Source organism: Labrus mixtus, chromosome 20, assembly GCF_963584025.1.
Source record: "Labrus mixtus chromosome 20, fLabMix1.1, whole genome shotgun sequence".
NCBI classification, from domain to species: Eukaryota; Metazoa; Chordata; class Actinopteri; order Labriformes; family Labridae; genus Labrus; species Labrus mixtus.
The window spans coordinates 13328245-13341693 of NC_083631.1; the positions used below are offsets into that span (position 1 = coordinate 13328245).

Here is a 13449-nt window from a genome sequence, read left to right on the forward strand (position 1 = left end):
AGTTTAACCAAACACAGCTTGTATTCAACTCATTAGAGAAAAGCTGCACACAGGAAGTGATGTTGCTTGTGGTCAACATGTTTGTGACACAAGCTAACCAGATAACAAATCCGGTTACTCATCCACTTCAGTTGTTTGACATTTGATTTGAAACATGCTCCACCTGCAGATGAAAGAACTAACTCCATCATCTCTGGTAACAAAGTGATTCCACATGGGAGTCAGAGGAAGAGCTGGATCTGTTGAGTCATTAGCCGTAAACCACGACACAAAGCCTCCGTCTACGACTGTCTGGGTGTGTGTGGCACGGAGCCCGAAAAGAGAAAAAAAATTCCAGGGAGTTTAAGGTTTTGTTGGAATCGTGCACCATTTCTGTTTTGGACTCAGAGCGTGGTCAATATTTGAGTTGATCTTAAACACCAAGGCTTTGGGACAACAGTGCTAGGAAACAGTGAGATGGGAAAACAGGGAGATATCTACAGTAAATGTTCAAAGTTTCTGTTTCTTTAGCCAAAAACAAGTCACATTAACAAACTCAATATGAAGCATTTATTCTCGAGTCATTCAGTGGTCACACTTAATCTGAAGGTCACAATGAGCTCATGCATCAGAGACAAAGTGTCTGCCTTTATTAGTGTTTGTCTGTTTCCTCTTCTCTGATGAGAGTAACAACAAAGCACAGTGAGGACTTTACAAATGTGTTAGTTTTGGCAGAAAACATTCATTTACAGTAAAGTTACAACATTTCAAACTGATGATTTTCCATTTCCTCTAACTTTAGTTACAGATATTGTATTGAACTGTGGATGTATGAATGTGTATTTCAGATCATTTTACAAAGTTGCTGACACAGACCGCTCAACCAAACTACAAAATAAGCAGTGCTGTGCAGTGTGCATTGATTTCCCCCGATACTATCCAGATGACTTGATGATTGAGAACCAGAACTGTTTGTAGTGTAGCCTGCCATGCTGTGGAAATGAGGCACTTTTCTATTTTGGAAATAGATCATTACAGAACATAATGATAGATTTTGTTCTTGGTTTATACTTTTTTAAGAAGGTGTCGTTTTCTGTGGCTCTTCATAAAACGATTAATATCATGGGCTCTACATCCTGATATCTACTTTTACAAAAACTTGGATCTATGATGGCGGCATTCTAAAACCACGAGTTGAACTCATGTGGTGTTAGAATGCTGCCATTATAGATCCAAGTTTTTATATTTCTACAATTCTCTCCCACCAACAACATTTGTCAGCGGGTGTGTTTTTCATTTGAGTGATGCTGAATTGATTTAGTGAAGTTTGGTTGACCAGACAGTATATCCTGGAGAAAAAAAACTTGTGCTATAACAGGATAATTTAAGCCTTTGGAAATTTGCTCCAAGCCATGTCATCAGAGAAAAAAATGTGAAAGTGCATTTTCCTCCTTTTTTTAGCCTTGTTTGAACTATGCAGCCCACAGTGTTTATAGTGTAAACACACTTCATCTGTTTCTAACAGGCAGCATAGTCTAAAGCCACCTCAAAGCTGAGCTCGTCTTATGTAGGATACACGAACAAGTGCAGCGGCCCTTACAAGGCCACTGACTTAACATATTTACATTCAGTACTTAATTACCCAGAATAACCTGTGACGTTACTGGCAGCAGTGCAGTTAAAAGAAGAGAAATCCTGTGACTGCTGGACTACTACACCACATACTTTCCTCAGGAATGGAATGCCACTGCTGCTCCCAAGGCAGACGGAGGGAGGAGGTTTCTGTTTTCTCCCAGCTAATGCACATTTTTGAATACCTTGTAGTGTAGACCATGAAAGAGTCCACTTATAGAAAGGAGGGGGGGGGGGGAATTGTTTACCAAGAGAGCACCAAGTTTAGGGGATTCCATTTAACACATAAAGTTGAAGTTTTTTTTTTGCTCTATTGAAGGCTCCTGTGTGTTAACACAAGCAACAAGAGCTGACTTTGTGCGGATTAGTTTTGTAAAGTAAGCAAAAGCAGTCGCCAGCCAGTATCTATCTTCTATTTCTGGCCTCCCCCCTGCCCCCCTGCCCCCCCCTTCCCAGACTGACGTCAGCAGAAAGTTATTTTCATGAATGGAGGGGGCGGTCACGAGGAATCGGTGACGTGAGTGCTTGCGGAAGCAGAGCGTGGAATGTTGGTACATTGTTGTTGTTTTGTAGTTAATTTCGTACGAGGATACACCGCTGCCCCTCTGCTGGACGCCTTATACCAAACTGTGTCAAGATTCTTCGTCGCCTGTATCGGAAATCTACTCCGCCACTTTTGACATATTCAAGCCTCAGATATCCGCGTTCACAGAGGTGAGTTGTTTCTTCTTCTTTTTTTTGTTTTGTTTTGTTTGGACATTCCTTTATCTAAATTGCTCAAGGTGTCGCGGTGATTGCCACCGTAGCTACTGGTTTTGATCCCAGTTCTGAAAGTTTGATGATGACTTTGTAGATTGTTTCTGTGGACACGTGTTGTGTTGGAGTAACAAAACACAAAGCCCCCAAAATGTCTCAGGGCGAAGGAAAGGAAGACAAATGGGAAAAACAAAAACGTTTTTTATTTTCTTAATAACCTTTTAATTTCTTTCTTTTTTTATTTAAAGTCTGGATTGGTATAAAGCATATTTCAATTAGGCTAATTGGGTTAGACGAATTCGTTTTTATTCAATAAATCTTAAAGAAAAATATTTCTTTGACGAAGCCTCTCATGCCACATAAAAAATAATATTCCTCTAATTTAATGAAGAATATTAGTATTCTTGTGATTGCAATTGATGTTAATGTGACGGTTAAAAAGCGTTTAAATGCTGTGTATTATTGTTTCTCATTGCGTGTTTAAGCGACACAGAATTATAGGCAATACGGTGAAAAGATCATTTTCGTGTATCTGTGTTGTTTATTTATAACTTAACGTCTGTCACACCCTACTTTTAGGGTGAACAAATCCGCCTCATAATCCAGCTAAAACTACTTCATGTGAAGAAGTGTCACGTAATTTGACTTTGTTTCCCCCCCCCCACACACCTCGCTCATTTCTACGCGGGAATAAATACAGGCTGCTATAATACAAAAATACCAGCCTACTTTGACATTGGAAACAACACGTGGTCTGTATTTTAGACATGTGGGACAAAGGGCACGAAGTGAAGCTGGACCACTAGGGCTGACTGCATGGTCTGTTCAGAGGAAACAAACAGTCACTAAACATGCAGGAGGAGCAAATATTTCCAGAAAACATTAATCACTCCTGGAGAAGAAAGGGCTTTATCTTATCTTTCGGTTGTCATTGTTGGTCTAAATATATTCCATGACTTGGGTTAAGAAAAGGAAGCTGGGTCTTGGAAGTGAAACAAATGTGATAACGACACAATAATAACAATGAACTTCTACATCAGAATTTGTACATCTTCTGTGTTCGAGTTTTTCCTTTGCAGAACTGATTTGTGACCTTTTCAAGGCCGTTGTGATGATTCTATGGAAAATATTTGTCTTGTTGCACTTCAGTGATCACAGATTTGTGCCCCAGAGGCTTTTTTTTTCTGGTTTCTCTGTTTGTTTCTGGTGGGTGCACCATGTCTGCTGCTCTCAGGGAGGCAGTGGGAGCGGGTGCACTCCTCTTGTCATGAGGTTAACATGTGGTTCGATCACGAAAGGGGATGATGTCTTCTTTGGATGGAGAAGTTACAGTGTCTGACTCATTGAATCACCGCAAAAGTTTGTGACAGTGACGAAGCACATCATGAGAAATCCCCCTCGAAAAGGATATCGTTCAATCGTCACCAGACATATAAGATTCATTCATTTTACCCGCTGAATGGTGTTGGCTGAGAGAAGCGCAAAATGCAAAGCGTTCTTGTGGTTGAGTATTGTGAAAGTAAAAAAAAAAAAAAAAAAAGCTGTGGTTGGTGATGCGATGACTCACAGGGAACACGTTCAGTATGATGTGTTTTTGCTCCCCTAACTGGAAAAAAGATGTCAAGTTTTGCTTGTTGACTCTTGAAGCATGATTTTGTCCACAGCTGAACATGCCAAACAGAGAGTGCACAGGCAATAACAGACCAGCGTGTGAACACGCCTGCTGTGCATCCATCCAAAGGGGTCTCCCTGACAGTTATACAGAGCCTGGGTCTGCCACCCACAGTGCTATATGCAGCCTGCTTCCTCCTGCTTTTCTGTTAGAAATCAGCTGCTTTCAACCTCATCATGACGGGGGGGCAAGTGTCAAGTTTACATAGCCTATATATTTTTAGATTTTGTACTTGGGAATACCTTGTTCCTTCTCTAAGGGGCTGACTTCCTGGTTCAATGGTTTATTTAGGCAACTTCCTGATTTCAGTGTGACACAAGTTGCATGTAGTAGCAAAAAAAAAGAAGCTTTTTTTAAACCCTTATGTCCAGCTGTCAGGCCTCAGTTGTTAAACTGAAAAAATGACACATATGATGCATGCATGTTTTATGGAAACATAATCTTAATATTCATCCTATGATACATTTTTGTAGCGACAGGTGAGATACATATTTCCCTTTCTCCCTTTAGCATTCCTGACATTTCTTAGGATCCCAGCTTCCCTGGTCCGAAAAAAAAAAGAAGTCTGCTCAGATATTCTGTGCGTTTTCCTCCCATTCCTCACGAAAAAGTTCTGGTGGTCATGCCAACCATTTCCAAGGTTCTCTGTTCTTTCCTTCCTACCAGTGAAACAACGGGATTTTCCAGGAAACGTCAGATTGGGAGGGTGTGATTCCCTGCCGCTGGTCGTCGCTTTTACCAGTAAACAGCATGACTCACCGCTCTGCTATGCTCTCCATTTCCCTCGCATAATATCCCACCAAATGTGCTGTGCTGGAGAAAGAGCAGAGCGCCGCGCGCAGCAGACTGTGGAGAATTCTCTCCACCAATTCCTGAGGAAAAAAATGCAAGAAAAGCATGAGCTGTCTCAGAGGAAAACATCAGGCTGTCAAAGGCAGCAACAAGTCTTTGCTTTGTACTTCACCTATACTCACTCACAGTTTTAAACAAAAATGAGAAGAAAAACAAAGAGTCCAGACAAGCCGACTCTGCATTTATCACTGGAGCACGTTGCTCTTTGATATGCTGTTTATAAAAGGAGAAGGCTGGGCCCCACACTGACCTGCTGAAACTGAAGGATAGCCTTGAACTTGACCAGAAGCCTGACCTAAAAAACAAACATTTGGCATCAGTTAACAGAAGGAAACATGTGTTTATTAAACCGGCCGTGTCTCAAATATAGACTTTCTTCTTACAAACTGTTTGGCTGATTTGTGCCCACACACAAAAAAATAAAATCTTTGTATTGTTCTCTGTTTTAAGGAATTCTAAAACATAGTGCTGTAAGGGGTCACTTCAACTTCAGTGTGTCCAATGAAAGAACAAAGTAAAGGGTTAAATACCTTCCACTACTAATAAGACGAGGTTTGTTAGAGACATTTAGTTGGGGAGTATAACTCTTGCGTCATGCCTTGTGACTCTCCTCCTTAACGAGTGATAACGTCGTTGCAGAATAGTACATTTGGAGCTATTAGTCATCCGAGCGTCATCATCAGAAATAAAACATTACTGAATGTATTCGGAGAGTAAAAGAGGCCGTGGACGTCTGTTTACAATGTCTAGCACAAAAGAAAGTTGGACCTCCACACATGAGCACGCAATGGCTGCGTTTGATTTGTTCGGGCAAGTAAAAAGATGTGAGACACTCTTGAATTCCAGACATTTTGTGAAATTTTTTGCAGCCGCAGCTTTACAAGCGGCATCGTCCCCCCCCCCCCCCATGGCCGAGTGCATCGCAGGACATATTCAGACAGCGTATTCCCTCCGCAGTCAAGATCAGCCTGCTTTGTGCCTGTGAGGGTGTGCACATGTGTGTTCACTCAGGAATGTGGGGTTTTTGTTCTTTAGCCCGCCATCTGTGGCTCCTCTTCGAGGTATTTTTCCCAGACTCCTTTTCCTTCTCTTCTGGAGAAAAAAAAAAAAAAGTGTTGTTTTCTTGACTATAAAGAGAAGCCACGGTTTGTTGTGAAATATTCCTGTCTCAATTTTGTCTCATTTTAGCGGCAAAAACACAATGATTGGATTTTAGCTGTGTGCTCAAAAATGATTGTTTTCTTCCTCAGGGCGAACTTTGCCGTCTTGATCAGGAAACCATGTCCATCCTGGAGTTGCAAAAACATAAGCACATGCCTAAAGAATTTAAAGGAAACAACCAGGCCTCTTAGTTCAAGCTGGAGGCCTCTTGTATGAAGCGAGGGAGGCCCCACACCACTTTTCCATGATCTTTGAGAGGAATATACCCAGGGACCCCCCTCTGACGCAATATCACTTCAATTAGGGTGTTTTTGTAGCCAACTTGTTGTCAGGGGATGCTGCTGTCTGAGTTCTTGGTTTTATATGCTTATTGTGTAATCTCAACAATGCAATTCTTCGCTGCATGTTTTGCAGAAAGAATCAGACCGAGCAGCAGATGTTCCCTACATTTAAACATGACTTTATGTGCCTTTGGGTTTAGTGGCTTGGTCTTTATGTTTGTTTCCACGGCAGGACTCCTTGAGGTCAAACTGTGTGTCGAAAAACCCACCAAAGTATATTCTGTAGGCATTAATGTTGAATTGAAGACATTAAAAATGATTAATTTGCAGAGTTGTTTTTCATGTCTACAGCCCTGCTCCCCGCAGTCAGCAGTTCCAAAGTCCTGTATTAACATCAAAGCCATAGCATGTGAAAATGTGATAAACCTCCCAAAAAAAAAAAAAGGAACAGCCACACCCAGAGTATTTTCCTGCATGAAAGCTGCAGCTAACAGGACTGGAGAGAATATTTGCCCTCTTTGAGGTGTCATTTATCGCATGCTCACCTAAAGTTGTTTAGTTGGCAGAAATATTGTGTCAGCACTAGTGGGCTAAATATATCCTTCCAGAGTTAAATAAGGGCATGGTGCTGCTCAGGAAAGCCCAGTGTAAGAGGATCCAAGCAGCGAGACGCGGTCCTGAATCCATAGACTACATTGTCTCAAAGCAAAAATACATCAGTGACTATAAAGGAAACTATGCCTGTGTGACACCCTCTCTCCAGGAATTTTCCACATGCGTATCGAGTGCCGCGTAAAGTTCAGCATCACTGAAAATGTTATGGTGATGCTGTTAGAATATCTAATGAGGGGACAGAGTGGCCTCTACATAAAATCAGATTAAAGGGAAATAACAGAATAAATAAAGCATGAATGAGGAATCCTTTCGACTTATCTGCATGAGTTAGTGCTTCTTATTTGTGCTGTGTACTGCGCTGTGGTTATGAATGAGACTTGTTTACCCTTTTGATGACCATGTGACTCACACTCCCACACCCATTTGCAGGGCGTTTCCATGGTAGCCGTTGAGCATGGAACAGTGCACTCGTAGTCAGGCTGGTCTGCAGGTCCTGAAATGGAGCCTTTGGGGGCGGGGGGGGGGGGTGTGCCTCTCAGAGCATCACAGCTCAGTGCTCTTGCTTTTTTTGGCCATGGCAGCAGTCTGGGAAAGCATGCGGCGCACTGCAATGAGCACAGAGAGACTTTTTCCTCCAAAGTGCACCGGCCAAAAACTCTTAGGCCCAGAGCTTTAATGCAAAGTTCTGTGAAGACAGAGGGAGAGTGAATGCCTGTTTTTAAACTCACCTGGTCTAGTGAACTAGATTGGTCAAGGCAAGGCCCTCCTTCTCAGAAAGTAAACATAGGTACTCTGTTGTGTGTGTGTGTGTGTGTGTGTGTGTGTGTGTGTGTGTGTGTGTGTGTGTGTGTGTGTGTGTGTGTGTGTGTGTGTGTGTGTGTGTGTGTGTGTGTGTGTGTGTGTGTGTGTGTGTGTGTGTGTGTGTGTGTGTGTGTGTGTGTGTGTGTGTGTGTGTGTGTGTGTGTGTGTGTGTGTGTGTGTGTGTGTGTGTGTGTGTGTGTGTAATGGTGTCATGCTGCCCTCTGCTGGCATCTAGGGGGTCTAACATGCAAATACAAATATTGACACATGACGCAACACTGGAATGTTGTTTTGATGTCTGGACAGAGGCGCGGAAGGAGTGCCAACATTATGTTGTATAGCCTACTCAGCATCTTCTGCAAAATAAATAAATAATGCATTCGATTCAAAAGTACACAGATGTGTTTTTAAGACAAAAAAAATCAAGTACAAACATCCAAAAATATTAGCATAGGCCTACTTAATTTTTCCACCATATTAAATGTAGAGCCTGTTAAAACTGTCAAAAAAGTACTCTTCTTTCTCAAGTTAAGTAGGCCTTTCTCTAAAATGAAGGCTACCAAACAGTAGGCCAACTTATGTACATTTACTTTTCACAGCTCATGTGTTTTCTTTCACACAAGTGAGCTACTTACACTCATTATTTCCTCTTTACTTTTTTTCAGTGTGTCTTCTGTGAGATTCTGGCCAGTTGTCTGCATGCAGGGAATGACGACTCATTTCAAGACGAGCAAAGCTTTCAGGGTAAGTGAGGGCAGTTTGAACAGTCAATGGAAACCCCTCTCATACATGCTGCTGTTGTTCATTAACTTTCCATCTCGTTTTCTGTAGGTCAAGAGGGAGTCGGGCGAGAATGCCCCGGCGCTTAGCGATGACGAGTTGGTGGCCATGTCCGTACGGGAGCTCAACCAGCACCTGCGAGGGCTGACCAAGGACGACGTCGTGCGGCTGAAGCAGCGGCGTCGGACCCTGAAGAACAGGGGCTACGCCGCCAGCTGCCGCATAAAGCGCGTCACCCAGAAAGAGGAGCTGGAAAAACAGAAAATAGAGCTGCAGCACGAGGTGGACAAGCTGGCCCGGGAGAACGCCAGCATGAGGTTGGAGCTGGATTCCCTGCGAGCCAAGTACGAGGCCCTGCAGTGCTTTGCCCGGACTGTGACCCGCGGGCCCCTCTCGCCAGGCAAGGTGGCCACCACCAGCGTCATCACCATTGTCAAGTCCGCCAACCACAACAACTCCAGCCATACGCCTTTCTCAGCTCCCTCCTAGTGCTGACAGGACTGGGCTTTCCTCCTCCTGCCTAGTCCTTCCTGGTTCTGACCCCGCTTGAACCCACTCATCCTGTACTGAGAGGATGCTCAGTAGTTAGACTGAGGGATGGGATTGGGTGGCAAGTTCTATGTGATGTAATGCTGCGTTCACAACTCTCTCCCTCCCTGCATCTCTTTTACACAATCTACGCGTTGTCTGTGCACTGTGCAACCCCCCCCCCCCCCCCCGCCCCCCGCCCTTCTCCCCTCGTTACCCAGCACCAGCAGGGTATCAGGCCTCTGTGACCCTTCTTCTATGACTGACAGCAGAGATTTGCTTTTACTCCAGTGTGAAACCCATGTACCCAAGTCTGGCAGCACCGGCCTAGGACAGCTTGTACACTCAATGCTACAAAGCATGAGGCATCAGCGATTTAAATCGTGCGTATGTGAAGTTTTTTTAAAAAGCCTATGCCAAATTTCTTGTGTAGCAGTGTCTCCGTTTCAATCGAGCCTTCAAAGCTGTTGCCTTAAAAGGTTGTCTGAGTGATCTGTATTCATTATGATCTCATACTTACTTGTAGTTAAACACAAAGAGAATTCATTTCACCAGCTTTGAAGTCAGTGAGACACTTCTCGATTGCCACAGTTACCAGTTGCTTTTAAGAGCCAGACAAATACAACAACAACAGATGTTTCCCTGACTAGTATCTCTTCTGTTTTGGAAGGTGCTAAGCTGTAAAATCACCTGTTGTGTGTTTGGTTGGAGTGACAAACTGCCTGCACATGGATCACATGGAGCCTATTTGAAAAAGATTGTGTGCAATTTGCAAAATTAACTGACCAACGCTAAAGGGCTACACTCACGATACACAAATGCGTCTGTTTGGTTATGCAAAAGGAAAGGTAGACAGTGCGCTCCAGTAAAGGCTTCCATTCATTCTGATGCTGGTCGGATTTGAGGTAACATACATTTATTTGTGTTTAAGAAGTTTCAAACTCAACCATTGCGCCAAGATTAGAGTGAAAGCCTTTTCTGGACCGTGCTGAATTCCCTTGGCAGTTGTATGAAAAGATGGCCACTTGTGCCTTTTATCTAGTTGTATTGGCAGCTCATCCATGAGACGCTTGTCATGTTGTGCTGTTGCGGTTGAGAGATTGTTTAATTTGTCACTAAAGGGCTGAAAACGGTTGTGTGTAGCTTGTAGTGGAGGCTGAGAATGTCTCATTCATTTATTAAGAAATGAGGGAGGTGAGAGGTGAAAGCGTGTTTTTCCCGGAGACGGATGTGCTTTTTATTGAAATGAAAAATTGGAAAGTAATGATGGGGCTTTCTTGACCAGATTTGTTTTGATTCAGAAGAGTTGGCATTGCCTTGTGTCTATCATTATAAAGCACTTAAAAGAGAACTGTTAAAGATACAGTATAAAAGAAAACATTTCACAGGGCAACTGATTCATAGAGTAAGAAAAGTATGATGGACAGAAACTATTAGCATTTCTGAAGTTACTGGGACTCGATTGCATGATGATTAAATGTGGTGTGACCACTTACTGTGAGGTCGAGCCTATAGTGTAACTAAGGATGGTGTCTGCTACAGCACTGATTAGTTTGTGTTTTTGCCTCTGTCCTTTCTATGCCACTCTCTGGCAGGTAATCCATATTGGATTTAGTGATAATAAGAGAGGTCCTTATGAGTGGAATGCAATCCAACTGAGCTCCTGTATATTACAGATTATGGACACGTTAAAGCTGCCACTGCCTCTGTTGTCACTTTACATTGAGAACTCCGTCCGAAATAGAAATCATTCCTATACTGCTGGGTCATGAAAAAAGTGCTGCTGCTGCTGCTGCTGGTGTTGGTAACCCTGAAACAGTTTCTATTTACCTTGCTTTGACACACTCTTCTGCAAGAGAACTCCTGACACCTATCTCTAAAAGGCAGCGGTGTCATGGACACTGAATGCAGTAAACACCTTCCTCCTGTTGTATACGTTTATATATATATATACTATATATAAACATGAATCTCACTTGAAATCAAGCCTTTTCTTACAGAGGATCCATTCCTAATTTGGAGTGAAGTCAATAGAGATTGCTGATGTCAGGATTTTCTCTTGGCTAAGAGGACAACGACTGTTCTTCCCATGTTCCATAGCTGCAAAGAACAGTACGGGGAACTTAGCTGCTGTACAACCTGCTGTGATGTTGAGCAGGGGCATTGCTGTGTTTTACTCTTGTTTTGTATTCTCAATTGGTTTCTTTGTTGATACATCCTATGTTTTTCTTTCTGATACTTAGTTTTATATGCGTATTCAATATATAAATATAAATATATATATATATTACATATTTTTCTATATTTATGTCTTTTACTATCCTGGGAGTGGGTGTGATTATATAATCATCGTTTGAAGTCTAATTATGACGATGCCGACCTTTTTCTGAAAAAGTTGTATTCCCATTTACAATGAGAAAACTCTTCTCATAACTTAAGTCTTTTGTGTATTGATACCCCATAAATGGCTCTTCTCTGCACATTTTACTATGTTGCATATAAATATGACAGCCAATGACTTGTGTCACATACAGGCTGCAGCTTATTATCTGTCACAGTCGAGACACGACTGTTTAGAAATGGTCAAACTGCTGGTTAATACTGCTAGTAAAGATCACTTGTGCATCAAGCAAATCATATTTACAACAAGTAGGTCATTAATAATAAAGGAGTGTCACAAAATAAATCAAATGTAAGTAAGTAATGGGTTGAAAGTCAAACTTTGAATTAAAAATTCAAATTTTTCTCAAATGTTTAAATAGATTATATATAGTTCAACACAAGAGCATATTGGTCTTTTATGATTAGATTTTAAAATATGGAGTATCTGCAGATTGTTCAGATCTCATCATTAATAATCATTCATAAATAAATGAAAATAGTTCATTTTAAAATGCTCTTATCTTGGAGTACAAAGACTCCCTTTTTCTGATTTAATTAAAAAAAAAAAAAACTGATCTACCTTTTTTCTTTTTTTCCCCCTTTTTTTAAAGATACTGTTTCATATAGGCAACAGTTTCATTTGATGACAGTGACACTTTTGTAACCTCTGAGACCTTACCGGAAAATAATTCCAAAGCTGCTAAAAAAAAAACTGTTTAAGGTCTGTTTGAAGCCTGAGTCATAAGAAAATATAGAAACATAGTTCATGTTTACAAAAGTCCTTATGTCACAAGACTACACCGCTTGAAGCATTTTCTGACAAGCCAAAACAGTGACCCCTTGTGGTGAAGTCTCAAAACAAATTGCTGTAAGATCAAGCAGTGTTTCATGTTAGTTTAGCACGTCTTACTTTATTTTGATCACACCTTCAAAATGACACGTTAAAGTATGTATTTCTGTGTTGTGCCATAAAACAGACAACCTGCTCTTCAAGTGAACAAAGTATTTTGTTGTTAATTTTACATCAAGTGCGACCAAGCAGAAGTCCCATCAAGCTCACATTGCTCATAGACTATTACCACAAACGAACATTTGCTAGACAAAATAAATATACTTTTTTTTTTTCACAAGCCAATTTCTTTGTAAAGGAAATACAAATAAAATCATGTTAGGTGGTGTTTTACTGGGGGAAAATAGACAAGTGAATGGTTGAAAAGAGGCATAAACATTACTTGCCATGGATGTTTAGCCACCTCATCCTGAGTATCTTTCTTTCTTCCTGCAGCTGAAGCGACTGAAGCTCGTCATACTGAGGAGCTGTAACAGATGTGTTCTAGATGTCATTTTTATATGAACCATTACAATGCTAACGTATGTTTAGACATGGGGTTTCCTGAATATGTTGACGAGGTTATTCATGTAAATTGTCCTTCTGAACATGTCTCTGATAAAATAAGCTGTCCACAAACAAGCCAGTCCTACAAGCTCACGTATTTAATTTACAGTGTAGAACGTCTGTTGTAGTTTTTTAGACTGGAGAGGTTTTTGACTAAAGATGCAGAAAAGCTCCGCCGTAGAAGTGAGCATGTGTATGAAGATTTGGTTGTTGGTGAAAAATATTAACGTCCGTTCAATAGCAGAGATTTCTATGTTACAAATGGATATCCTCGTTCTAGTCTCGTGGTAACATGTTCAATGAGTAACTGTCAATAATGACTTGAAACGAGCACAGTAATAAGGCAGCATAAACTGTATTAAATACCCTCCACAACTTGTCATTAGTCTGCTCATATATATTTGATATTTATTTCTTTGAATTGTGTAATTTTATTAAAAAAAACACCTAAATTATTTTTTATTTTACATTCATTTATTTACATGTTTTCTCAATGAACTACCCTCATGTACAAATAAAATCTGTATTTGCTCTACTCTGATTTGAAGTGTGGTCAAATTATTTCTAGAAATAGGTCAGCTGTGTCCGTTTCTGTACTTTCAAAATAAAACATT

At 41.2% G+C, this 13449-nt stretch overlaps 1 protein-coding gene across 1 annotated transcript; it reads left to right on the forward strand.

The window, feature by feature from the left end:
- The first annotated feature begins 1601 nt into the window (after nucleotides 1–1601).
- mafk (v-maf avian musculoaponeurotic fibrosarcoma oncogene homolog K) lies at nucleotides 1602–13376 on the forward strand. Its single transcript, XM_061027275.1, is given in 4 exon segments — nucleotides 1602–2231; nucleotides 2234–2325; nucleotides 8415–8493; nucleotides 8581–13376. Coding segments are annotated over 4 exon segments (684 nt in total). The 5' UTR covers nucleotides 1602–2156; the 3' UTR covers nucleotides 9019–13376.
- The last annotated feature ends 73 nt before the right edge of the window (nucleotides 13377–13449 follow it).